At 42.6% G+C, this 24,196-nt stretch overlaps 5 protein-coding genes across 8 annotated transcripts in view; 2 read left to right on the forward strand and 3 right to left on the reverse strand.

Moving 5' to 3' along the window:
* Positions 1 to 1,887: 1,887 nt before the first annotated feature.
* PCNP (PEST proteolytic signal containing nuclear protein) lies at positions 1,888 to 10,839 on the reverse strand. Of its 2 annotated transcripts, none has more exons than XM_079298915.1 (5): positions 10,722 to 10,839; positions 7,134 to 7,354; positions 5,117 to 5,191; positions 4,591 to 4,646; positions 1,888 to 3,680 (listed from the first exon to the last, which is right to left on the reverse strand). In XM_079298915.1, the coding sequence occupies exons 1-5, from the start codon at positions 10,774 to 10,776 to the stop codon at positions 3,551 to 3,553; spliced, it is 537 nt and encodes a 178-aa protein (XP_079155041.1). In that variant the 5' UTR covers positions 10,777 to 10,839; the 3' UTR covers positions 1,888 to 3,550. The 2 variants fall into 2 exon arrangements, with proteins under 2 accessions (XP_079155041.1, XP_079155042.1); XM_079298916.1 differs by lacking the exon at positions 10,722 to 10,839 and adding an exon at positions 7,378 to 10,039 and having other exon boundaries at positions 7,134 to 7,302.
* A 1,403-nt stretch (positions 10,840 to 12,242) lies between these two features.
* Positions 12,243 to 15,862, reverse strand: TRMT10C (tRNA methyltransferase 10C, mitochondrial RNase P subunit). 2 transcript variants are annotated; one of them, XM_079298903.1, is made up of 3 exons: positions 15,786 to 15,857; positions 14,298 to 14,440; positions 12,243 to 14,111 (listed from the first exon to the last, which is right to left on the reverse strand). In XM_079298903.1, the coding sequence occupies exon 3, from the start codon at positions 14,078 to 14,080 to the stop codon at positions 12,827 to 12,829; it is 1,254 nt and encodes a 417-aa protein (XP_079155029.1). In that variant the 5' UTR covers positions 14,081 to 14,111; positions 14,298 to 14,440; positions 15,786 to 15,857; the 3' UTR covers positions 12,243 to 12,826. The 2 variants fall into 2 exon arrangements, with proteins under 2 accessions (XP_079155029.1, XP_079155028.1); XM_079298902.1 differs by lacking the exon at positions 14,298 to 14,440 and having other exon boundaries at positions 12,269 to 14,111; positions 15,786 to 15,862.
* Positions 15,863 to 15,926: 64 nt separating this feature from the next.
* On the forward strand, positions 15,927 to 17,907 carry TXNL4B (thioredoxin like 4B). 2 transcript variants are annotated; one of them, XM_079302969.1, is made up of 4 exons: positions 15,927 to 16,098; positions 16,447 to 16,612; positions 16,965 to 17,116; positions 17,547 to 17,907. In XM_079302969.1, exons 2-4 carry the CDS (start codon positions 16,481 to 16,483, stop codon positions 17,710 to 17,712), a joined length of 450 nt encoding a protein of 149 aa, XP_079159095.1. In that variant the 5' UTR covers positions 15,927 to 16,098; positions 16,447 to 16,480; the 3' UTR covers positions 17,713 to 17,907. The 2 variants fall into 2 exon arrangements, with proteins under 2 accessions (XP_079159095.1, XP_079159094.1); XM_079302968.1 differs by lacking the exon at positions 15,927 to 16,098 and adding an exon at positions 16,099 to 16,178.
* Positions 17,908 to 19,597: 1,690 nt separating this feature from the next.
* Positions 19,598 to 22,672, reverse strand: LOC306800683 (putative protein ARB2BP). Its single transcript, XM_079302956.1, has 2 exons — positions 22,501 to 22,672; positions 19,598 to 20,900 (listed from the first exon to the last, which is right to left on the reverse strand). Exons 1-2 carry the CDS (start codon positions 22,531 to 22,533, stop codon positions 19,848 to 19,850), a joined length of 1,086 nt encoding a protein of 361 aa, XP_079159082.1. The 5' UTR covers positions 22,534 to 22,672; the 3' UTR covers positions 19,598 to 19,847.
* Positions 22,673 to 23,154: 482 nt separating this feature from the next.
* SENP7 (SUMO specific peptidase 7) overlaps positions 23,155 to 24,196 on the forward strand; it is a 39,024-nt gene continuing 37,982 nt past the window's right edge. The window contains exon 1 of the mRNA XM_079298930.1: positions 23,155 to 23,242. The gene's annotated coding sequence lies outside the window, so the exon portion shown is untranslated. The remainder of the gene's footprint in view (positions 23,243 to 24,196) is intronic.

The raw sequence follows: 24,196 nt of genomic DNA on the forward strand, positions 1-24,196 counted from the left end.
CTCAACTTGTAGTTATATAAGGAATTTTAAAAAAACTGAACTCCTTTGCAGTGTTTTACCAAATACACAAGACAAAAGCCTTCTTGAAATCCTGTAGCTTCTCCAAACGGATTTATCTTATCCTACAGCAGCCTATAAAGAGTTGTACTGACACCAGTGAACGCCAGTAGTTTAAAACCCATTTGCCTCTTCAGGAAACAGAAGGTGCCATTTTCTCAAAAGCTGACTTTTCCTCCCAAGTCTGTTAGGAAAACCAACTTTGGTAAGGCCACTGCAACACAGGGAACTCAGCAGAGCCTGTGAGTTCTGACAAAGGGGTGCCCTACAAACCTGGCAGCTGTGGAGATGAAGCTCAGCAGATGGTGCTCCCAGGACCACAGCTGGTTTTGCCAAAGTTCAATGAACACTGGGACTGGGTCATCTCCGATATGGCACAAACTGTGAATTGGCACCCCTTCCTTCCTGCTGATAAAATCTTCATTCTGAGAACCTGGACAATGCACCTTCCATGCTTTAGAGTAATTAAATTTGGTATCAGGCTACACCCAGCTCTGCCTGAAACACAGCCACCAGCAGTTCACCGCTCTTTGGTGGGGCTGTTGTTTTAGATTTTTGGGTGGGGACTTGTCTTGCCTTTTGTTGTTTGCTAGGACTTTCTTTTATTAACTTTCTTTCAGGGGAGGAGGGTTGTTGTGCCTTTTTATTATTTTAATACAGATGTGTTTAGATCCATTTACAAGTCAGCAGGCTGGGAACAGCCGAGCTGCAGGGTAGCACAAGAGAAGGTTACTGGGTAATGTCACATCTTCACCTTATGTCATCAGGTGCCAATTCCTGCTAAGGAAGCATGAGGCCCATGGGATAAAACCACACAAGCTGGCATTTCAGCCACTGACAGGCACACACAGTGTGCTGTACTAAGCAATACAAGCTCTCAGCAGACCTCCTGGAATCACTTCAACATAGCAAAATCAGATCGTTTATCATGAGTTTTGATAGTTTATCAGGATTCTTGAACACCCTTAGAAAAAAAAGCCAAACCAACCAACCAAAGCAAAAAAAAATCACACCAAGAAAAAAAAAAAGGCTCTCTACATGCAAAAAAAAGACTCTAAAAAGAACATACAGCTTCAAGTTAATCCCAGCTAACATTTGCCTTGATGATATTGTTCAGATCAGTCAGCTGCCACAAGAGCAGACGTTAAACACCAGCACACACCTGAAGTGACAAAACCCAGCTTGTCTGGCACCCAGTCCTGAGGAGACTGAGGCCTCCTGATGGATTTGCTCCCACGATGCACAGAACAGAGAAGGAACACTTGCACTGGGTGAGGCAGAATCACTGCTCACCTTCAGCTGAGACAAGTTTCTGAAGTCTCTCACAAGGTCTAGGATTATTTATTGACCATGGAAGTAAGAAGATAAATATAAGTTTTGCTCTCTCAGTTGCATAGAAGGTATTTCATAGCGTGTCTGCTCTTCTGCCTAGCAATTTCCTAAGTGACTTTGAAGTACTAAGAAACTCTGTATGAACATCTACTTGAGACAAAGATGTGGAAGAAAGTGGTGGTAGGTTAACTAAAACCAGGAACAGATCCCCAAGTCATTCTCTTATTTCAAGTTCTATTTTGCTTTGTTCCTGTACAAGTGACTGATATAGTATGAACCAGCTACTGAGGAGCACGAGAAAATAGCTCTCCACTATGGATTACCACTATCTTAAAGGGATTTATTTAGACAAACATAACCACATGTGATGAAAATAAGTGAAAAGATTATCTTGCCTAGTTCAAGTAATGCCCAAATTGGTTTTGAAGGTCCTGAAAGTCAGTTTTGAAAGTGTGTTTTTTCTTAAATAAACCAAATATTTCTGCTATGGAAGAAAAATAATGTATACATTTTTATGTTAAGTTTATAACAAGGCTTTTAAAAGAAAACAGTTACAGGTATTCAACTGCATCAGACTTCAAAAGAAAAAAAGATTACACATACAATACAAAAATACAAAAAAATATTTTTAGAACTTACAAACTCAAAAGTCTAAGTGGTAAGAGCTTTCTAAAATAATAATAATAATAATAAAAAAATACATTTCAAGATGCACTTTCCTTTCTGCACTTGCAAGTTCAACTTTAGCAAGAAGACAGTTTGAGAGGCAGGATGAAAGCAATTAATGTATTGAATGCTACAACCATTTCCCAGCTGAAATTATTTTAGTGGTTGACACTATCAGGTATTTGAGTTTAAAAAGAACTTTATGTTTGTTTGGGGTAGGGGAGGTGGTGGTGTTGCTGTTGATAATGTTCTATTTAGCCACTTCTGTAAGTAAAATGATTTACAAATACATAATCTAAATTAGACTGAAATTTAGATGGTTATTACTAGCACTGAAATCCTTCAGCACTCTCCTGCAGTGTGGAAGCTAAGAAATAAACTGACCAGATTCATGTCACTGCTGAAAATCACTGCAAAAGGAAGACAGGCAGGAAAAGGTCAAGTTTTATTTCTGAAGTCAACACTTGTTAGAAACACCAGGACTGCAGATACAGCATTATTTGACCTGATAGTGTCCACTGAGGTCATAGGCATCAAGGCATTTTGTCTTAAATGGCAGGACAGGGAAAGTGCATCTTAGATTTTTCATACTTAAGCAGTGAGTTTACCGATTTTTGGTGTGGCTTTTATTCCTTCTAGGCATAGTAAAGAAAAATATTTCAACCAAAGGTGAAGCTCAATGTACATTAGCTTGTATTTTTTGGTGGTGGTTTTTGTGTACCACTAGGAAATGCTAACAAGCACTACTCAAGGCTAATGATTTAAAAGGAGCACACTGAAAATACTGATTTACCTTTGTAGTGAATATTCTTTACAGACTGTATCTAATATACAGACAAGGCCCATTTCCTTAGGACAGAACAGGCCACTGAAGGTTACACATCCTACAGGAAGTTTTAAACAAAATCAGCTAAATTACCAGAGCCACTCAGAGCAACATAATTCCTAGTTTGCAGAGACTGAACAAAAGGTGACTGCAGGGAGAAAAAAAAAAAAAATCCAGGTTCTTATTATTTCCTGTGTAGGATTATATTCAAATTAATAGTCCAGTAACACTTCTAGCACAAGACAATGCTCATTCTCTTTAGCAGAATTCCTAGGAGTCAACTGTTTCTCCTGTTACGAAGAGGGAGCCAGAAGTGAGAATGCAAGAGCATTCAATTTGAACCTGATTAAAGAGACAGTAACCTTTTTCATCCACCTTATTTACTCACTGACAAAAAAAAATTATCTTAAAAAGGTACCACTCCAATTTCTTTATTATCTGTAACCTTTTGAAACTAATCACATGAACTACAAAATTAGCAAATGCCTTGAAATCTGTATACAAAACATAAATTACCTCTAATTTCAAACTCATTTATTAGTGTACCACTCAAAGTCTTAAAAAAGTGGCTCCAAAGATAGTCTCATACCATTCTTAAAAAAGGAAACTGTTCCTTTAATGTTACACCCTCCCCTCCCCCCAAAACACCCAACTTGTAATCCACATCATTTAGTTATTTTCTTGGTCATGGACATTTCCAAGATGAGATTTTATATTTCGTTCCCATAGCTTCTGGTTGTCAGAAAATCCATGCTTTCCTTTATTGAACGAATTTGGTCCTGCTGAAGTTGGTGTATCCCTGTGAAAAGTAAAACAGAAGCAGTTGAGAGAGCCAGCTCAACTATAGTAGACTGTGTCATGTGACACTGAAAATGCCAATTTCAAGCCCACTCTGCCCCAGAAACTACCACACATTTCCTTCTGTTATATCAGGAGCCCTCACTATTAGCAACTGTAAGCTGGCCACAGAACTAATCTGTACACAGCATGTCAAAACAGAGTGATGAGATGGGGCAGGACAGGAGGTGGCAGTGGAAGCAACTGCTGCCAGCCACAAAGATTAAGAATCTTTAAGGATTTAAGGATTCAAATTTGCTACTGGAGAAAAAAGAAAAACCACCAAACTAGAGAACTTCCAGGGAGACTGACTTTAAAAGCAGTCTATCATGGTAAACACCTCTGAAATACAAATCCTCAAAATTCATCCCTGATTTAAGTGATGCCTCCTCTGAAAAGGTCCCTACTTATTTTAGGACTGCTCCCCTACTGTCTCAACTCTGTGGAAAGCAGAAGAATTACATGATTTATTGCAAAGTAAACAAGCAACTCTTTGTTTTTCTGAGAGACAATTCTTATCTTCTCCTTGCACAGACTTCCTACTTCAAGGCAAGTTACAAAAAGGAGAACCAGAAAAATATGAAGTAGAGACAAGCAGGAATTCCTCCCTATTACATTTACAAGAAAAAAAACTTCTATTTGATGAAGACTCAATTTCTTCCTAACAAAAAAGTACATAAGATTCAAAGTTCAAATGCAAATGTAGTACTTTGAACCTGATAACACATTTGAAAATTTTGTTTCTGGAGAAATGCTTCTTTAACCTCTTCTACCTCCCTGTATTCTCAAAGCACCCTGAAGATGTGCCCAGAGCTGGGGAGGTATTTCACACACACACACCCTTCTCCAAGCACAGTTCAAAGCTGCCCTACCTTCCGATGTTCTTCATGCGCATCTTGGCTTCAGGGGGCATTTCCTCTGGCTCACTCTGCAGGGACAAAGGAGGTCAGAGCCTGTTTGAACTCTTCACATGCCTGGCAAGATAAAGGCTGCACTACAGCCCTACAGGACAGCAAAGTGACTTTGGACACAATGGAGCTCCTACATGGTTATAGGACAAAATACAAATTCCTTTGTTCAACTCTATGAAAGAAGGAGCAATCATATGACAACAAAATATTTAGCAAAGCAGAAGCACAACTTTCCTTTGGCTCTAATCAAGCCTAGAGAAAGCAAGTATTATTTCAAATGATGTTGTGCATCTTATTGCCAGGGGAAAGTTATCAACATTTTAATGATTTCCTGAACCAACACAGAGTTATTGACCACTCTTAAGAGTCTAAAGAGATGCTTCTAGCTTGAAAATTCCTGCTATTTATGTTAAGAACCATAAATAACCCATTCTCTCTGCCTACCACACCAATGGTACTTTGTGTTGATCACTTGCTTATTACTCACATCTTCATCTTCGTTGAAAGCTGCAGCTACAGAAAGGGTTTTTGGAGCCAGGGTTGGAACAGGCTCTTTAGGCTTCTGGAAAAGACAAAATGCACAAGTATCATAAGCCTACTAACTCAAAAAAGCTACCCTCAACTTTTAAAGTATTTTGGCAAAATTAAGTCAAACATCTTCACTGAAATGGGCAACCGGGGGAAAAGTTTTTGGCTGAATGAAGCACACAAAGGATTCTCTAATGACAAAGGAAAATGACTGCTCATTTATGTGTGATCACTCTGAGAAGCAAGCTGAGCCCTCTCATATTACAACTCCCCACATGCAGGTCTTAACTTTCTAGCACACTGCAGGGGTACTCAGCCACTGGTGCATGACATGAACAATTAAAACAGAACCTGGGTAACTTGTGGTATTCAAAATTTTACTGTGTGACTATTTCCATTATTCTTTTGGAATATTCTTATCCATCAATGCCAGAAAAAATGAGTGTGTTTATTTTCTTCTATTTTAACAACATGACAGCGCTCTGGCTTAAAACAATTCAATGCTTTTAAACTACTGTCAGTATCTACCACACAGCCCAATTAACATAAAGTTCATTTAAAGATTATTTATTTTATTTCCAACTTTTTATTCCTCTATTTAAAGTGTAGAAAGCTGTAAAACTCACAAATGTTATATGTGATACAACAGTGGTACCAAAAAGTTACTTCAACACCACTGAGAAAAAAACAAGTTACTAGTAACAGATTGCTACCACAATACTAAATCAATACTCCATATTGCTTTCTTCATTTTACCTTTACTGGCAATTCTTTAACACACACTCCTAGAAGTTGGTACTGCAGCAGAGCCCTTATGCAACTGCCTACAGCTGTTCTTTACTGATACTGCACAACATATAAATACCACACCATTTTTAAAACATCTGCACCCATGGAAAGGGGAATGTACTACGGGAGTAGAGATGACTGAAAAGAAACAGGGTAAATTTCAGCACTGTCCCATCTGGTGCACTGACAGTCACCCACTAAATTCAGTGAACCAGAAATCCTGAGCCAAGTTTATTGGCACTTTGGACGTGAGAAACTGAAGCATGCTAGAAGCTCAGAGAAGGAAGCCTTGTCTGTTTTTCCAGTCTGAGCTGATCTGACTGCATTTATACCCTAGAATGCTGCAAGCACACACCTCCCTCCATCTCAAAATAACAGTGCACCCTTTCAATCCTTTGCAGGCCTCTAAAATGCTGGCATTGCTGGCTGCTGGGTGCAAGGCTTTCACAATTAGAGTTTGAATTTGGTGCAGACAACTACTCATAACATATCCACCACAGTGATAGGTGGGAAATGTACATGAAAAGACAGGCAAGCCCCTAGCTTGTCCTTGACCAAGCCAATGGAAGTAGAGAGTCATCAGATTCCTATCTGAACAAACACAAGGATACCTTGTGCTGGACAATCAAGGGGATCAGAATTCTTAAAAACCTATGCAACAAAGCCCCATCTCTTGCATTTAACACAAATAAATCATACTGACCTTGCAAAGAAAAGGCAAAGTCATGGAAATACGTTACAATTCCCCATGCTAAAATAAGAACTTTGGAGTGGAAAGACAACCTATTAAGCCATCTAGATGCTTTCTTCTAGCTTTAAGAATCCTATGCAATGAAGCTCCCAGCATCCATTTCAAAGTAGCCTGAACAGCTTAACAAGTCTGCTCTCTCAGGAGCTCCCTCAGGAAATTATTGCAGACTTATAAAATTTCATTACAAAATTATTCTGTATGTTCAAAGATCTACAGTTCATTTCAATCAAGTCTTATGATTCCTGAGACTGACCTGTTATTAATCACCTTGAAGTACTTACACATGCAAGACTAGCTGGCCCTGCAATGCCTGCTTAAACTTTATCCAAGTTACCCTCACAGATATTCAAGGTTTGTCTCTTCTGCAAGGAAGCCTCCCCAAAGTATTTCCCTTTTCCCTCAGTTTCCCTAACATTAACAGCCACAGTAAACTTACATTTGCTCCCAGTTTGATGGATATTGCAGATGCCTTCTTTGTTGTCTGACTGCCTATGGAAAATCCAAACTTGGACATTTTGGCAGGAGCAGGCTTTGTGGTGAAGTCTTCAGCTTCTTCATTAGCTGCCCGTTTCTCTGCGCTGCGACTCGAACTTTCTCCTCCATTACTGGAAGAAACAGTCTTAGTTTTCACAGGTTTTTCTGCCTCTTCTTCAGGTCCTGGTGAAGTCGAAACAACTTACCAAGATGAGCTACTTTTACTGAGCAGATTGAAGGGAGCAGCAACCTCAAAAAGCATTATACTTTGGATGCAATAGGTAAGATGTTTTTAGTGACAGCAGTTTCCACCAATGTATATTTAGTGGACAGAAAAACACAAAGAAGAGAAGAAACTGCAAGCACTCCACTACTTGTAAAGAACTTCTTGTATGAGCCAGGAAAACAATCTTGAAGCACCATCTCTTTATTTAGTATGGAAGTCAAAGTTCATGTAGTAAATTAAATGTAGATGACTAAATATCTTAAAGTTTTTAAGTTGCCACAGATAAACTTTCACAATTGGAATCCCAATTCCAAATCTAGAGTAGATAATCTAAGTTAAAATTAATTCTACTAAATTTCTACAAAACCATGTCCATGGCAGTCTCTAGGCTTGTCTGGCACAACTCTAAAATCATGGGAGTGACTACAGTGAGGTCGGCTGTCTCAATCATGTTTCAAGTCACTGCTTGTCCGCATCTCATCTGTAATAAATCTGCCAAGCTCTGCTTGAGGAAGGAATCAGCACTAAAAAAACATATATATAGATTTCATCTTTTCTGGGTTTGTATAGTCATGGAAAACACAGCAGCTGAACAGTGATCCACAGAGAAAAAACATTCAAGTAACACTTCCATTCCTATAAAATCAGCTTCTTCAGCTACACCAAGAGACAAAGGTGTCCTTGGAAAACTCATACTGAACAGAGTAAATGCTTCAGCAAAAAGACACTTCCCTGCTACTGCAACAAGCAATCCACTGCAGTAGCAGAAGGAGGGGAAAAAACCAACACACATTAAGGAATGGACAGGGAAGTGCTCACAGTAGCAGTTTAAAACAACTGGAGCTAGCACAAGTTCCTGATCACATCAAATGGAGAACAGCACCTTCCATGCACAGCAAATTCCGACCATCAGGGGATAAAGCTCTTAACACTGCTAATGCAAAAAGCTACTACATAAGGTGAAGCAATGGGAGAGAAGAAAGTGTGAATTGGGGGTCAACAAGACTGTAGCTCTGAGAGGAAAATAAAAACAAAGCAAACAACATCAGGAAAGAAATAAACTAGGGACTCAATCTATATATATTTGTCTGCTATTTCCCAAATCATAAGCAGCAGAACATACCACTTCTACCCACTCTTCCAGGTGTCAAGATAATAAGTGATTGAAAACAAAATGGATTTATCATTCACCTTCAGAAATATGTCAGATCACAAAAAAAAAATTAACTTCAATCAGTTTCACTGTATTAAAAAATGGTACTAGAAATTTGATCCAGAAAATATCAATATAAAAATGAAAAACAAGGGAGGAAAGGGAAACAAACAAAATTTAAACAAGTGACCTTGGGTACTGGTAGCTGTCTTAGCACAGTTTACCACACAGCAGTCTGCAGAGACTATGAGAGCATCCTTACAGCTAGTCCATGAAATCACATTAAACAGAATGTTCCAAGTCCAGCCTCAGTACACTAGAGACTGTGATTCAAGGGTAGGTAGAAGATTCACTGGCCTTAAAAATGCTGGAACCATAGGGCTAAGTACAAAATCCACAGCAGCCCAAAATTCAGGGCACAGGGAACCAGTCCAGGTTCCTAGACTAGTGCTAGCTTGAAGGTTAATTCTCAAATACTGCTAAGCACAAGGTGAAGCCTGCAACTACCCACATCTGTTTTCTCACCAAATCCTAAAGGGCATCTTTCTCAGAATTAGTTCCTATCAGCACTGCATTATGAGCATTATTTCTATGGGGCTTGGCAAAGGATGGACTCCAGACTGCTGAAAGGTACACTCTTGCTTGATGAGAGAGCTGTAAGGGGCACAGGACAATTGGGGAAGGTGGGGAGGGAGCCAGGGAGCCCGTGTGCTGTTTGACTTCTGCAGGAAACAGAAATGCAGATATATTAACCATTAAACAGGTCTCGACCATCTCCCATGCCAGTCCATATATTTTTTCCAAGATATCAAGGCTGCTTTATTATTTCCTGGAGGTCACACTTCACCTACAGAAAGCAGCAGTACTGCTTCCAAACTAGACTGGCTAGTGCCCTTTCCATGGATCATATAAAAAGTTGTCCTACTTCACAGCTAAGTTTCACTCATATGTATCAACAAACCACACGAGTGGACAACTTCCACTGCCCAGGTGGCTGAAGTGACAAGAGTGACAGTGCCAGCTGCACAGCATTTCAGGATCTGTTGTCCCTGGAAGTTCGACCACTGGGGCATGTGGGAACAAACCAGTCACAACTAAGTTAATTTTAAGACAAGCCCCACTATCTTGGCAAAAGCTAAAGATTGCGAATTGCTTTCTAAAATCCTCAGGGAACAACTATTCTTCCTTAGGGCAAAGGTAGCTCAACCCGTTCAGATCATGTTTCAGCAAACAAAACAGTGTGAATTACTGATGTACTGATGCTGTCCAGTTACTTTATTACTAATACAAAGAAACACCTAATACCACCGCCAAAAAGCCACCAAAGCCCAACAGAGAACTACCTGAAATCAATACTGTTCAAATGTCAGCGATTATCAGAAATAATATTCACTGTTGAGGCTGGCCTGATTGCTTTACAAGCCTGATTTAATTTTTCAACAGATCTAAGAAGTGCCCTCTCCCTACAGGTACACTGAAACAAACAAAAAAAACCACCAAAACCCAACTGAACTAAAAAAAGAAACACCAAAAAAAGCTTTATCGTTGCAAAGCCACTGTCCTTTCAACTTTAAGTTAAGGGAAGAAAGAAGAAAAGAAACATACAATTAAATTTTCGGACCAAATAGTGCAGAAGGGACAGGAATGTCCAGTCATAATACAAATAGTACATGACCAAACAGCAAACTTACAGATTGTTACCAAGAAAGAAAAAAAGAAAAAAAATTACATCCAAATGCTTAAACAGCAATTAAATAATATTCACTGTACCCATTTATTAAAAAGGTGCCACAACTGTTGAAAGTTAATTTTAAGGCTCTGTCTCCATCCTTGCAGACAGCAAGGGTCGCATTTCTCTCAGAACACGGCGCAAGCACCCCTTATATTTTTACGAGAGAAAAATAGCGCATTTGCATGGACAAGGAGAAGCTGGTGTATTTTTACAAAGGCGCCTGTAAAGCTGGGCACAGCAGGTCCGACTCGGCCTGTCCTGCAGCGCAGCCCCCTCAGGCCCAGGCTACCCACTCTCCCCGCAGGGCCGGGCACCGCGCGGCCCGGCCCGGGCAACTCATGGCCGGGTGAGGCACACCTGGGCCCCCCTACCCCCGCTGGACCAGCCCGGACCCCGCTCCCACCCCACAGCTCCGCGGCGAGAGGCGCTACATGTTCACCTCCTGCGGGCTGCGGCCGCTTCGTCTTCTCCCCTTCAGCTCTGCCGTCCGCCATTTTCCCCCGCCTCCTCCGCCGCCTCACGCGCCGCGCACGCGCACCGCTCGGGCCCGCCCCCGCCGGGCCGGCCCCGCCCCTGCGGCGCGCGGGGATGGCGCGCCGGGACGGCGGGAGCGCGCCCAGCGGTGCCCGTCTGACGCTCATCCGGAGCCGCTGCACATGTGGGCACGGCTCCATCCATCCCCTTCCCCTGGGGAAAGCGGGGGACACAGTCACCCCCCGGCGCTCCCGGCATCGCACCCTGAGGTTCTGCGTCAAGAGGAGCGAAGGAATCGCGTCCGCTGCCGCACCCTCCTCGCTGCGCGTGGTTTAACGATTACCTTCCATGAGTCACAAATATCATTACCTCATTGCCGCCTCGCTGTGTGTAAATATCTAAAGTGTGGAGGTGGTGCGCCAAGAAGGATCCAGGCTCTTCTCGGTGGTGCCCAGCAGTGGGACAAGGGACAATGGGCAGAAACTGATGCACAGGAGTTCCACCTGAACATGAGGAAGAACTTCTTTACTGTGCAGTGACTGAGCACCGGAACAGGTTGCTCACTGGTGGTGTGGAGTCTCCCTCACTGGAGATACTCAAGAACTATCCAGATGCAACCCTGTGCCACGTGCTCTGGGATGACCCTGCTCGATTCCGGAGGCTGGACCGGATGACTCACTGTGGCCCTTTCCAACCTACCCAGTCAGTGATTGTGTAAGACGAGCTCAAGCGAGCAGCGCCACCACCTTCCCCCACCCCAGTGTGCAAGCCAGCCCGCAGATCATTGGAGGCTTTGTTTGCAGGAAGAGCAAATGTCAGAAGAGACATGGCACCCAGCCCACGGCAGAGGATTGGAACTAGATGAGCCCCTTCCAGCCCAAACCATTCCACAGTTCTACAACACTCAGCAGCACCTGGCTCCATTGTTGTCTCTTCCTCCCTTAAGGAAAGAGTCTCCTGGAGTGAGGAGCACACACTCACACAGCCAGACCTTGCACTTCAGGGCTTCCCAGGCAGCTGAAGGCAGCTCTCCAGCATCACCTAGAACATCATCCTACAGTGAAGCTTTGTGTCCTTCCAAACCACACACAGCTGAAAGGAATCAGGTCTTTCCCTGTGCCAGAGCTGATTTATGCCTGGCGGCCTCTGCACTTCACAACAGGCAATGAAGGGCAGTATTGGGATAATGAATCTTCTGCCTTCCAACCCCCACCTTGCAACAGCGTGTAGGAAGAGGCCACCAGGGAGTGGGTCACCACCAACTCATCATCTGCCATCGCTGCCTTTAAGCATCACCCACAAAGAAAGCCCTCCTCGTCCTACAGACAGCTGACCTGTATTTAGCTGCCCATGGCAGCTCTGCAGCCTGAACACAGACTTACAGAGAGACACCAATGTATTCTGAGCTCTGAGAAATATTAAAAGGCTCTTTCTAAGTATTTACTAATAGGACTGTTTACTATCTCAGAAGTTCCAGCACCTTGGGAAGTCTTACACAAAAGTAGTCAAGATTTTTTTTTTTCAGTGCAGTCAAGAAATTTGCCTTATTCCTTCCAAGAGATTTGATTGTGCCAGACAGAAATAAATGGTGCAGGTCCCCAAACTCATGCAAGGTTTTAACCATTTTAGTTCAGCTATCAAAAGTAAATTCATCTGCACACAAGAGGATTCAGGAAGTAATGGGAGAGGTCTCTTCTACTTCATCTTAGAGATCTTTTAAAATAAAACTGTAGGCAGCCTCCAAAGCAGTGAGCTCTTAAGACCTTTGCATTCAGTAGCAATCACCCTTGCTGAAGCACAGTTCAACTGAACAGACTGATAGTTTTTGTGTAGAGTTTTTTTACAATAGATTTTCTCATTTCTCTTATGTAATTTCAATAATGTGTGAATAAATTTAAACAGCTGGACTACTAAAGTAATTTAAAAACCCCAATTCTTAACAATGGCTTTCTCAAACGTAGGCAACAAAACATGTTCTGAGATTAAGAGCTGAACAGAGTTCCAGATGTCCAGATGGAGCATTAAAGGACACAGTTTGTGTGTAAAAAATTCATTCTCCTCCCCATCACTCTATTTTTGCTTTAGTTTATACCTCTTGGGGTAGTTTTTGACAAATTGCTTTTCTAATTTTTCCCGTCCCTTTCCAAGTTTAAGTGTGTTGATCAGGTCTAATGTTTTTTTCAGTTCCTTTACAGGTTTGTTTACAAAGCCACAGTATTTCCTTTTTGGAACAAATTCCAGAGCCTTTTTCCAGTCAGCAGTATCTTTCAAGGTTAATAAAATATGCATCATTTGATCCAGTGTGAGATTTTTGGCACCAGTATTCCAAAGCAAATACTTCTCCAGTGGAAGGGCTGCAGTCTCCAGTCCTAATCGCTTTGCCCGAGCTAGAGAGACTCCTGTTTTTATGCTCTTGTCAACCATCGACCCAACAATATAGATCTTGTCGTGATCAAATGTTTTCATTACTTTGGGAGAATCAGCTGTCAGATAGATGAGCTTATCCTTTGGAAAGATTTCTGTGTAGCACTGGTCTGTCACTGTGATGAGCAGTTTGTTCCATGCCTCTCCATAATGCTTGATAAATTCCCTTTCATAGAGGCTATCATCTTTGAAGTTGCAGAAGTGGATGTGGAATGGATCCACAGATCTCCGGTTGCAGCTTTCACTCAGTACCAGCTGTCTCACTGTGTTTGTGACTTCTCGGACAGACATTTCTTTTTCATAAGACATGTCAAATACTAGAGGCTGGCCAAAGATCATGGACTGAGCAGCCCTCCAGTTGTATGCTTTATCCATAGTGCTGGACCACAAACAGACAAATGGACTCTTTTTGATCTCATCTGTTTTTGAAGCTTGATCTTGTGCTTCTAGCTTCTTTTCTCTTTTCTCCTCCGCCTTTCTTTTGTCATTTTTCTTGTAAAGTTCTTTGAGATGCAAGAATTTTAAATACTTCTTTTTGGCTGACTTAGAAGGACACTCCATAAAAGTTTTTAGCTGGTCTTCACTCATTTTTTCTGGAACTGCTCTGCCAGCTAGCCTCCACATCTCCAAAGTCTCACGTGCAGCAGCCAAACTGGAAAGCTCCTTAGGCTCTGAGACCGTTTCACTGACCTCTTCTTGCAACCCAGACTTCATTACCTTCTTCCACTCATCTAAATCTAATTTTTCTGAGGGTTCACATGACTTGTCCTGCTTCAGACAAAGTGATAAACTCAGAGTTCTACTGAGCAGAAACAAATTCTTTTTCATCCCATGTTGTGCAGCAAATGGAAGGGCAGAACTTCTTACAATTTTTCTCAGAAGCATATTGGCAGACTGCATACTTAGGCATGTGCTGTGTTGCAAAACTTAGCTGCAAAACATCAATAAGAGGTGAAAAAAACTTGTCAGAAATCACAAAGAAAACACATGCAGATTTTTACTCTTAGTGACACTGACAGACAATAGGTTATTCTTGGAAGATGCTAGGAATTCCTCCCTCTACTATGAACTTTTTACTGTTACCCAAATAAAAACAGCTTACACCAGCTATACTTACTGCAATTCAAAATGTAGTTGAACAACCTTCAAGAACTCTCCAAGATCTCTTTAAGTTATCTGTATCATATGATGAGCCTTCACAACCAAAGTCAGGGAAATGCTGCACAGAAACCAGAAGTATTTGTGTATAATTTATCTATCCTGTGAAAACAGAAAGAAGAGATTGAAAAAAAACAGCTAGTACAGAAAAAGATAATCTTTTTTCTTTTTGCTAAATTGTCTGTGAAGTTGGCATAGGCACATGAAGCTGAGGATGTACCCCCCCCCGCCATTTGCATTTATCCACATTTGTATTTAAATATGAAAGATCTGCAGAAAAAAACCCACCAAGAACATTTAATAGTTTCCTTGGCCTATGCACACTACTGAACTAAGCATCAGTGAAGTTGCAGTGCTTAAGGAAATGTGATTTGGACAAAACTAGAATTAATTCCTAATTTTTTAAATCAAAATTCATAATCTTCCTAATAAACTGAAAATAATTTGATACACAGAACAAGAAGTTTAATCTAATATTTGGTTAGTAAGTATGCACCTGCACAGATAGGCACAGAGAAGCAGTGTACTATTTAGAAATGTTATACAACCTGGCATCTTTTACTATATAGTAATTGGTCAAATTGGTTGCTGACTTTTTCTGTTCTACTCTTATTAAGATAAAAGAAACAAGAACAACCAAGCAACCTAACAATGTGAAAATTTGTGTTATAATAGAAGTACCTCTAATTTTACATTAAAGCATTAAACCTACTGGCAAAAGTAATAATCAAAGAAGCATGGGGAAATCAAGGGATCAGTTCAGCATATCTGATGACAGTTTTTGATAGAGCCAAGTTACCTTCCCATATGCCATTCACGCTAACAATATTATTGCAAGAATTAATCTAAGTTTTTTTGAAGAAACAGATTTGTGGCACTGGAAGTATTTTTCTATTTTAGCATGACTTCATTGCAACTCATCTCTATAACAGAAAGGATCTTCACTGATAGTTCAAAGACTGAATAACTTGCCTTACTTCTCCAGCACAGCTGCCCATTAAAAATCACAAACTGAGAAAAGCTGGAAGGGGCCACAGTGGATCACCTGGTCCAACCCCTCTGTAAGCAGGGTCATCCCAGAGCACAGGATTGTGTCTAGACAGGTCTGGAATATCTCCACTAAGGGAGACTCCACAACCTCTCTGGGCAACCAGTTCAGTGCACGGCCACCTGCAGAGTAAATATTTTCTTCCTGGCGTTCAGGTGGAACATCTGCGCATCAGTTTCTGCCCGTCGCCTCTTGCCCCCGGGCTCGGCACCACGGGGCAGAGCCTAGATCCTTTGGATCGCTTTGGACTCACCGATGAGGCCGCTGCAAGGGAGCAGCGCTGCACCTGCACGCTGCTTTACAACATCTACAGCAGCCCACGGCCACCCGCGCCGCGCCCCCCAGCCCTCCCGGGGACACGGCGCGCCCGCTCCTCCCGCTGCGGGGTGCGAGGAGCACCTGCCCGATCTCCGGCCGCGCTCCCGCCCGCCGGGGTTCGGTCGGGACAGGCCCGGGCGCACCCGGAGCCGCTCCCGCTCACCGCCGGCCCGACCGCGCCGCCGCCGCCGCCGCTCACCTCGCGGAGCACCGCGCATGCGCGGGGCGGGCCCGCCCTGCCACGGTGCGTCCCTCGGCTGTCCCCGGCGCTCCGCGGCTGCACCGCCGGGTTCCGGGCTGCCTGCGCCCCCACTGCGGGAGCTGCCGCCGGCCGGCGATCCGAGCTCTCCCGTATTCCATTCCCGGGAGCCGCCGGGCGCCGAGCGGGCTGCGGGTGGGTGCTGCCGCCGGCCGGCGATCCGAGCTCTCCCGTATTCCATTCCCGGGAGCCGCCGGGCGCCGAGCGGGCTGCGGGTGGGTGCTGCCGCCGGCCCTGCTGCGGAGCAGCGCCGGGCGCCGCCGCGCTGGGCTGGGGCGTGAGGCGATGGCCTGGGCCGAGGGGTTCGTCAGCCCGGCCTGCTGATCTGTGATACCTCTCTGTCCGCTTCAATCTCTTCTCTCCCATCCCCCTCCCTTTTTTCCTTTTAAAAAATTGGATAGCACAGAGAAGTTTCGCTTCTTTTTGGCCCGCAGGTTGCTGTTGTTTGATGGTGCGTTGTTTTGTTGGTTTTTTTCCTGTCAGGTAGGGATTTTGGTGGAGACCGTGACTTGTCGCGATGAGTTTTCTGCTGCCCCAACTGACCTGTAAGAGGGAAGTGGATCAGGCAATAAAAAGCGTCGCTGAGAAGGTTTTGGTTCTCCGTTTTGGAAGAGATAATGATGCTGTTTGTATGCAGCTCGATGATATCGTAAGAACAATTTTTTGTTCTTCTTTTTTTTTTTTTTTTTTTTTTTTTTTTTAACGGACTGTACAAATATAGTTTGGGCATAGAAGGGAATCTTGCTTTTGCTAAAATGGGCGCTCATAAAAAGTTTAGTGACAAATACAGAATTAAATTATACTATATTTATAAAAAGGTTTGAAAAGTAAGCATCGCTGTTACTATTGCAGTAGCTGAACAAAGTGCTTCAGGTAGACAATATATGATATATACCTGCTTAAGCTGGTAACACATAACAGAAACAGGCTTTATAAAGCTTGCCACCCTCTTTTCCCCATGTCTTAGTCTAATTGCTATCTGCCTTTCTCACTCTTTCTAGCTTGCAAAAACAGCTCATGACTTAAGTAAAATGGCAGTCATTTACCTGGTGGATGTGAACAATGTCCCAGTGTACACCCAGTATTTTGACATCAGTTATATTCCATCTACTGTATTTTTCTTCAATGGACAACACATGAAGGTTGATTATGGGTAAGTCATCCTACCATTGTCTATCATGTCTGTAAGAATTGTCAGGCTTTTTCTATGTTACCATGTTTGGGGAAAGTAACATTTGAAAACTATAATGTTGTTACCTGCATTTGCAATGAGAATTCTGTAGGAAGGCAGAGGATGTAAAATAGGGAAGTAATTTGAAATATGCTCTGATGCAGTAAGTAGGTGAAATATGTCTGACTCTGCAAAAAATAGTAAGAAATAGTTAAAATCATAGACATGGCCCTGCACCTGTTTGGAGGTCACAGCATATTTCTGACTTGCTTCTGCCATTACAAAGTTAGCTTATTCTTTTAGAATGATCAGAACTCCTTATCTCATTTGGGCATATTTTTACATTTTTAGGTGGTTTTTCTCTGAATACTTTAATGTTACAATTCTACCTTTGTCTTATGCTTATATTTAGGTCTCCAGATCACACCAAGTTTGTAGGAAGCTTCAGAACAAAGCAGGACTTTATAGACTTGATTGAAGTGATTTACCGAGGAGCAATGCGGGGAAAGCTCATTGTGAGAAGTCCTATTGATCCCAATAATATTCCTAAATACGACCTTCTCTACCAAGAAATTTAATGGGTTGACCTGAGACAAGAATTACACAAATGGATGATGTTGTAGATCCCTTTTTCCTTTGAGCACTTTTGGTCCCCTCTGACACTGTGGGACAGTTTGAGCATTTATCCCAAAGGATCACATTGGTCTCCTTCTGAAAACAGATATTCTGTTACCTCATGCTTCTGTCATAAATAAAGTACATGTTCATGCACAGAGTTCACACAAGTGATTGTTCTTTGAGTTGTGTGCTGACTAGCCCTTACAAAACAGGCAGGCTGTGTGCATCCTCAGCTATGGCATCTCCAGTGCAACCTTCTCCAGGGAACTGAGGCACTGTTAGTTGTCTGCTTAGTACCATTTTCATTCAGATCTAATAACAGCAAACCTGACATTAATAAAACAAGCTGTGTTTGCTCTCAAGAGCATTCAACTGAATGCGCCTTTCCAACAGAATTTTACATTTTATCTATTGCTGTGTGACAGGACAGAAGTTTCTTCTGAGATGATGACTGAAATCTAAAATGGATATAAACACAAAGCCAAGTTGATGCTCTCTTCTCCCTGATACCCATGATTACTGTTCAACAGCTTTTTAAATTGAGATGGGAATGTTCTACACATATAGGAGATTTTGTCATCTTTCAAAGGATCCTTTTTTTGTGGCCATTGAACACTTTTGATTCCCTGTCTTGGGTAGTGATGCAGGATGTAATCAAAAGTATGTATACTATCACCATTTGTTAAAACCAGGTGGGGCAGTGTTCATCTTTTCCCTGACCCATCCTTCCTCCAGTGAGATATTTTCTATTAATGGACTGTTGAGTCCCACTGCATGACTGATAAAATTACATCATCCCATTGGGAGATGCCCCACCCAGAGAGAGGAGCCAAACTTTTCCTAGCTAGATAAAATCTGAGATTTGGAACATCAGAGCAGCCTTTTTCCACAGGATTCCAGAGGAAAAATCAGACACTTCTACATCATTACTAAACCTTTGGAGCAAAACTGCACCCTTCTACAAAACCACTGCTTCAACAGAACCACATCTGTCACTTCAGGTGGACTGCAGCCTCCACTTAATCACATTCCTACCAACACCCTGACTGACAGGGTGTCAGGTTGTATTCTGACTGTCAGTGTTTTGGTTTTTTGTATTACTGTATTTTTATTTTAATTTTCCAAGTAAAGGATTGTTATTCCTATTCCCATATCTTTGACTTCATTTCAAAATTATAATAATTTGGAGAAAAGGGGTTTATATTCTCCATTTCAAGGGCAGCTTCTGCCTTCCTTAGCAGACGTGTCTTTCGAGCCAAGACATTCCCATGAACTGGAAATTAAGAATAACTCTTTTGTTTACATTCACTTTAAAGATTATTTGGACTTCTGCTTGTACACATTGTAAACTTTGAGTATGTAAATTTAAAAACTGTGTTTCCCACCTCTGTCTAAAGTTAAACAACTGAGAGGAAACAGCAGTGTCATTCCTTTCCATCAGTTTGGTAACTGCAGGTTGCTAGACTATTGTATCTCTACAGCAGCTCATGTCCAGTATTCTCACTGGCTTGGTAGGCTTTAAATTGGAAATTATTTTACCTCTGTGTGTCATGTTTGGGACACACCAACTCTGACTGGAGGGAAGGCAGTAATATGTACTTCCCTGAAGTATTGTTCAGCTTAACAGTAAATGTTTCAAGGAGGAAGGTAGATTTTCCAGCTCTTGAAAGATTTTAAACAATACATTGTACATAGAAAGGAGGAAATAGATTGTTTACATGCCTTTGCTATTCCAGATTTGGCCTTCTACTGAAGCTAGGCACTTAAAGATTTTCCTGATGGTTTAGTCTGATTATAAAGCCATAATTATAGAATGTTTATTACAGAAAATGATAGAGGAGTTGGTATACCTTAACATCTTTAATTCAACTCTAAATTTCACAGCTAGCCAAAAAATTGTGGCTTAAGGCTTTCAACAATGCGTTTATTTCCTAATAGTTAATTTCTGTGTTTTTCTTCTCAGAACCAAACAAACTAGTTTCAAACTTAGAACTGTGAATTTCTCCACATTGAGATGAAGGTGCTTAGGTGATGGAAAGGTGCAGAAGCAGTTATGAAAGGAAGAGACCACTATCAAGAACAAACCAGTGTACCTTTAGTTACTGCCTCTCTTCTTCCTCGTGCTGCTTCTGGTTGCAACACGTGAATTCGAGGCCGTTGTGATCTTGGCTTTCAGCTTGCTCTTCAGGTACCTAAAGATTGGTTGTAAGCAGCAGGAGGGTGCTAAACCATACTTTTCTGTTCCAGTAGAGAAAGTAGGACAACTTACTCTCATGAGGAAGCCCACAGTTTTATTTAGGGGTTTGCTGTTTGACACCCATTCCCGGCAGTTTCTGTGTATCCATTTCTGTATTTCTGGATCGTGTCTGCTCTGGTGCTGCACGTTGTGCGTGGAGTCGATGAACGCCACAGAGTACACTTTATTCATCACCTCATCTTTCCTCTGCACCAGCAGATCAACAAACACCAACCCACCATAGCCATGGGCAATGAAGGCCACGTTCCTGGCTGCACTCTTTGCAATGAAATGATCCCATACGTATACAGTGTGCTCCTCGGGGCTGCTGCTGCCCCTCTTGGGGATCCCCCAGACAGACTGTGTAACAGTAGGCATTTCTTCCCTGGCAGAAAATCTCTCCTTTTCAGAGTTCAGATCAGTGAAGTTGTCATTGGGGTTCAGTACTATCACTTCCCAGTGGCTTTGCAGGGCCATTTTGATGAATGGTATTTGTGTTCCATGGCTCAGGCCCTCATTGACAATCGTCCTTCGCCCCCACTGTCCAGCACAAAAAATTCCACGGTCTTGAAGAAGGATAATTAGGCTAGAGGAACTTGTTAGTGCATTCTTAGTCATGAAAAAGAAACTTCTTGGTTCATCCTCTGTAGCATCAGTAGGAATATAAACCTTCTGCAGCATGCAGACTCTTTCCAGGAGCTCATAAACATACTGGGTAATAAAATGTCCCAGAACTTCGTAGCGTTTATGATTCTGTTCATGTCCATTCTTGTAGTAATTGAAAACAAAGGGCTCATTTGTATCCAGGTGCCTCAGTTCCCCTTTCATATTGAAGTCATATTTTAGTTCCTCTTGATACTCTGAACCCTCTGTTAGTTTTCTCAAACTGAGTTCATGCTGTATTTGTAACCACTACAAATTAAGAAGACTATTATGTCAAAGTAATGATAAACCTCCACAGAACACCTGTCTACCCAACCCCTCATTGCATTAGAATTCAGATTTAAAAGCTGTTACAAATAAAACACTTGTTGATCCAGAGTATTTAGTGGTGATCTATATTTTTTCTTGCCAAACTAAAAGAAGTTTTATAGAACACATTAAATTACATTCTATGTTAAAAAAATCACCGTATCAGCTGATAAAGCCAATTATCAGAATAAAAAGTGATCTGAATATTTTCAAGCATCTTTAGTTGGAATCCTTCTCTTTCAAGGAATGCAAGTTTCCTTGAGGTAAGGTGTTTAGCAGATTTAAAATTATTTCTTACACACCCAAATTAAAAAACCAACCAAACAAAAAAACCCCAAACAAACACATTTTTGCTTTTCAACATAGCAACACCGTATGTATTTTTGTTTTGAGTAATCTCCACTGGGCTAGTGTTATTAGGTTCTCTCTTCAGGGTCTTTCCCATCTTTTAAATAATAGAGAGCAGGCTAGAAAGTGATACTTTCTTCTTTTTTTATGACCAGTACACATAGAAAAAGGAAAAAATCATATGCTATGATATATAATCCATTTATTACTGTCTTGCCAGTTTCTTGAAATGAAAACAGCACAAAGAAAATGCAAGGGTGCCCATTCATCCACAATTTTTTTTCATTCTGCAGGAAGGCATGAAAGACACAAAGAAGGTGGGAAAACAGTCTGTTTGCTATACTACTGAAATATGGGCAATAAATGCAAAAGAGATAATACTTAGTAGGAAAGAAGCTACCCATATTCCAGTTGTTCTTCCCATGAGCCAAAGTGGGAGAAAAATGGACATATTTTAAGGAAAGATGTCTAAGAAGAAATGCACAGCTTTCTGTAAGAGTTAGTAATAGATGCAGTTTCCTCAGAGTGGTATGCTGGGGAGCACCTCTCAGTCCCTTTCTCCCCTCACCTCTAAAAGGTTGGAGAGACTGGAAGATTTCAGGAGGCAGAAACAAACACAGTTTTACATAAGGTGCACATATGACTTTTCCTCCCTAAAATTGCCTTCAGGTGCAAAATGAAGTTTTGAGGCAATTAACAATAGGCTATCACTTACGAGTTTACTTAAATAGCACCTTAGAATTATATACTTACTAGTCCAGAGGACTGATTTTATTGTAGCAACACAATTAATTATAGAATTAAAAAGTAGCAATTGCAAATTGTTCTAGATACAGCTGCATAATGCACGTACTTCTTTGTTGTAGGTTTGCATTCTAAATCAGCATTGATAACTGTTTATACTTCATTATCTATACATAAATGCAATATTCAAGGTTGTATATGCTGGTAGGCTTTACAATTACTACCTTAATTTTAAAAATTTGCTTTAGGGGGAAAAATAATTCCTCTTCCTCTCCCTCGCACTTTTCTATTCATATTCTAAAATGATTCAGATGTAAATTCAGCTGGTGCTTGTTGCAGCATTTGGCATATTCTAAACACTACTGCAGTATAAGTACTACATAAAATCCATAAAGATTACTTTATTTCCCATTTAAAACCACCTCATTCTAGTAAAGCCCAATATTACCGTATGGTCTCCTGTAAAATCTGTCATCATCATAGATGGGAATCTTTTTCACTCTGGGAGCGTAGACAAGTCCTCTGCATGAAAAGATAAACCCAACCATCGTTTCAGTTTTCATTACTTTACATACTGGGGTGTGTATCTATCAGTGGCTGGTAGTTTGTGGTCATCAAAGCACTCCAGAAGTTACAAGCGAACCTCTTATGTGTAATTCACACCTGACAGTAAGTTAAACATCGAATATGAAACTAAATATTTGTCCACACCAGTTTTAACTCCCACTGCCAAGAAGAAAACAAAAGCTCCACACAAAACTTACAATTCCGAAGCTACCCTGAAAAAAACTACACAAAGCAAAGAAATCCCCTGCCAACAAATCTTCGTCTCCCCTTGGCTGCAGGAGCCCGTCTAAGGGCTCCGGCTGCAGACCGCGGCCAGCCGGGGCTGTGAGAGCTCCCCTCCCTCAGGGGTTATAACCTGGCGGGGTGCGGCTGCCCGCTGAGGGAAACGCCATTAGCAAGGCACAACTTAAACCTGAGGCGGGCTCGCTGTTTCCTCTTTAAAAGGAGTGCGGGTTATTCCCCGCCTTTCCCCGGGCCAGTAGCGAGCTCACCCCGAGCAGGCCGCCGCTGCCAGAGCCCGGGCGGGTTGCGGCCCGGCGGGGCGACGCCCGGCCCGGAAGTGCCCGGGGAAGCTGCGCAGGCGGCGGCGGGGCCGGCCCGGGTAAACAGCTCCGGCGGTGGCGGTGAGTGCTCTGTCTGTGCGCTCTGTGCTGTGCGCTGCCGCCGGGGCCGCTCGCTGCCGGGGCGGGGGGGAAAGGCCGGGCTGCAGCGGCGGGCAGCGTCTCGGGGGGAGCCGTGCGGTCGCGGTGTCCACCACGAACGAGCGGAGCCGGCCGGGCGGCGGACGGAGGGAGGAGGGCTGGTGACGGCGTAGCTGCGCCTCTGGAGAAGGCTGAGGAGAGGGCGTGGGAAGGTGGAATTGCTGGCTCAGGCGCTGGGGATTTGCGGGTTTGTCGAGGGAAGCTGTTCCTCTCCTGCGGGAGGAGCCGGGCCCGCGGAGCTCGGGGCCCGCAGCCCAGTGCCGGGCCGGGCTGTGCGGTGACAGCGCTCCTGCCGCCGCCGCCGCCGCTCGCTCCTGCCGCCGCCGCCGCTCGCTCCTGCCGCCGCCGCTCGCTCCCCCGAGCTGTCTGCGCGCCCCTTTGTCCGCTCTTGCTCGTCGGAACGGGCGTACTTTGGCTGTTCTTTATCGGTCTGCTCCCCACCCTGGGAGACTATACCTCTAAATAAAAAAACAAAAACGCTGAGATAAGTCCCCAAACTTGGCTTCTTGGGAGACTCCAAACCAGCTGTAATCTTCGATTTTATGCCAGAGTCATATAGAATATGTATAAAGAGAATACGTAGAAATGCTGGGAGCTCTGAGGCTGTTTTTTCCAGTGATGAAGTTTATAGATTTTACAGGAATCCTTGTCTGTTATTTATTCTTGGAGCCCTTGCAGTGGTACAGATGTCCTCTTTACTGCTTTTCACTCTATAGTCCAAATCTGAACTGATTATTAGTTGTGTGCTTGCAGCAAGGAGTTAATCAGTAAATGTCTTAGCTAAGCATAAATTCTAGGACAATTTCATTAGCAATTCTGTCTATGCTGACAGTCCACAGCCTTGCCCAGGTCTATCTTGCATTACTTTTTATCAAG

This window comes from Erithacus rubecula, assembly GCF_903797595.1.
Source record: "Erithacus rubecula genome assembly, chromosome: 1".
In the NCBI taxonomy this organism is placed as follows: Eukaryota; Metazoa; Chordata; class Aves; order Passeriformes; family Muscicapidae; genus Erithacus; species Erithacus rubecula.

Excerpts from the sequence above, each read along its gene's own strand:
- PCNP (XM_079298915.1), bottom strand. The coding sequence starts at position 10,776 with ATGGCGGACGGCAGAGCTGAAGGGGAGAAGACGAAGCGGCCGCAGCCC. Across the intron at positions 4,647-5,116 it reads CTTTCAACGAAGATGAAGAT|AGTGAGCCAGAGGAAATGCC; the intron begins GTGAGTAATAAG and ends TTGTCCCTGCAG. Across the intron at positions 3,681-4,590 it reads CGCATGAAGAACATCGGAAG|GGATACACCAACTTCAGCAG; the intron begins GTAGGGCAGCTT and ends TACTTTTCACAG.
- TRMT10C (XM_079298903.1), bottom strand. The coding sequence starts at position 14,080 with ATGCAGTCTGCCAATATGCTTCTGAGAAAAATTGTAAGAAGTTCTGCC.
- LOC306800683 (XM_079302956.1), bottom strand. The coding sequence starts at position 22,533 with ATGATGATGACAGATTTTACAGGAGACCATACG. Across the intron at positions 20,901-22,500 it reads ATTTTACAGGAGACCATACG|TGGTTACAAATACAGCATGA; the intron begins GTAATATTGGGC and ends CTTAATTTGTAG.
- TXNL4B (XM_079302969.1), top strand. The coding sequence starts at position 16,481 with ATGAGTTTTCTGCTGCCCCAACTGACCTGTAAGAGGGAAGTGGATCAG. Across the intron at positions 16,613-16,964 it reads GTATGCAGCTCGATGATATC|CTTGCAAAAACAGCTCATGA; the intron begins GTAAGAACAATT and ends CACTCTTTCTAG. Across the intron at positions 17,117-17,546 it reads CACATGAAGGTTGATTATGG|GTCTCCAGATCACACCAAGT; the intron begins GTAAGTCATCCT and ends GCTTATATTTAG.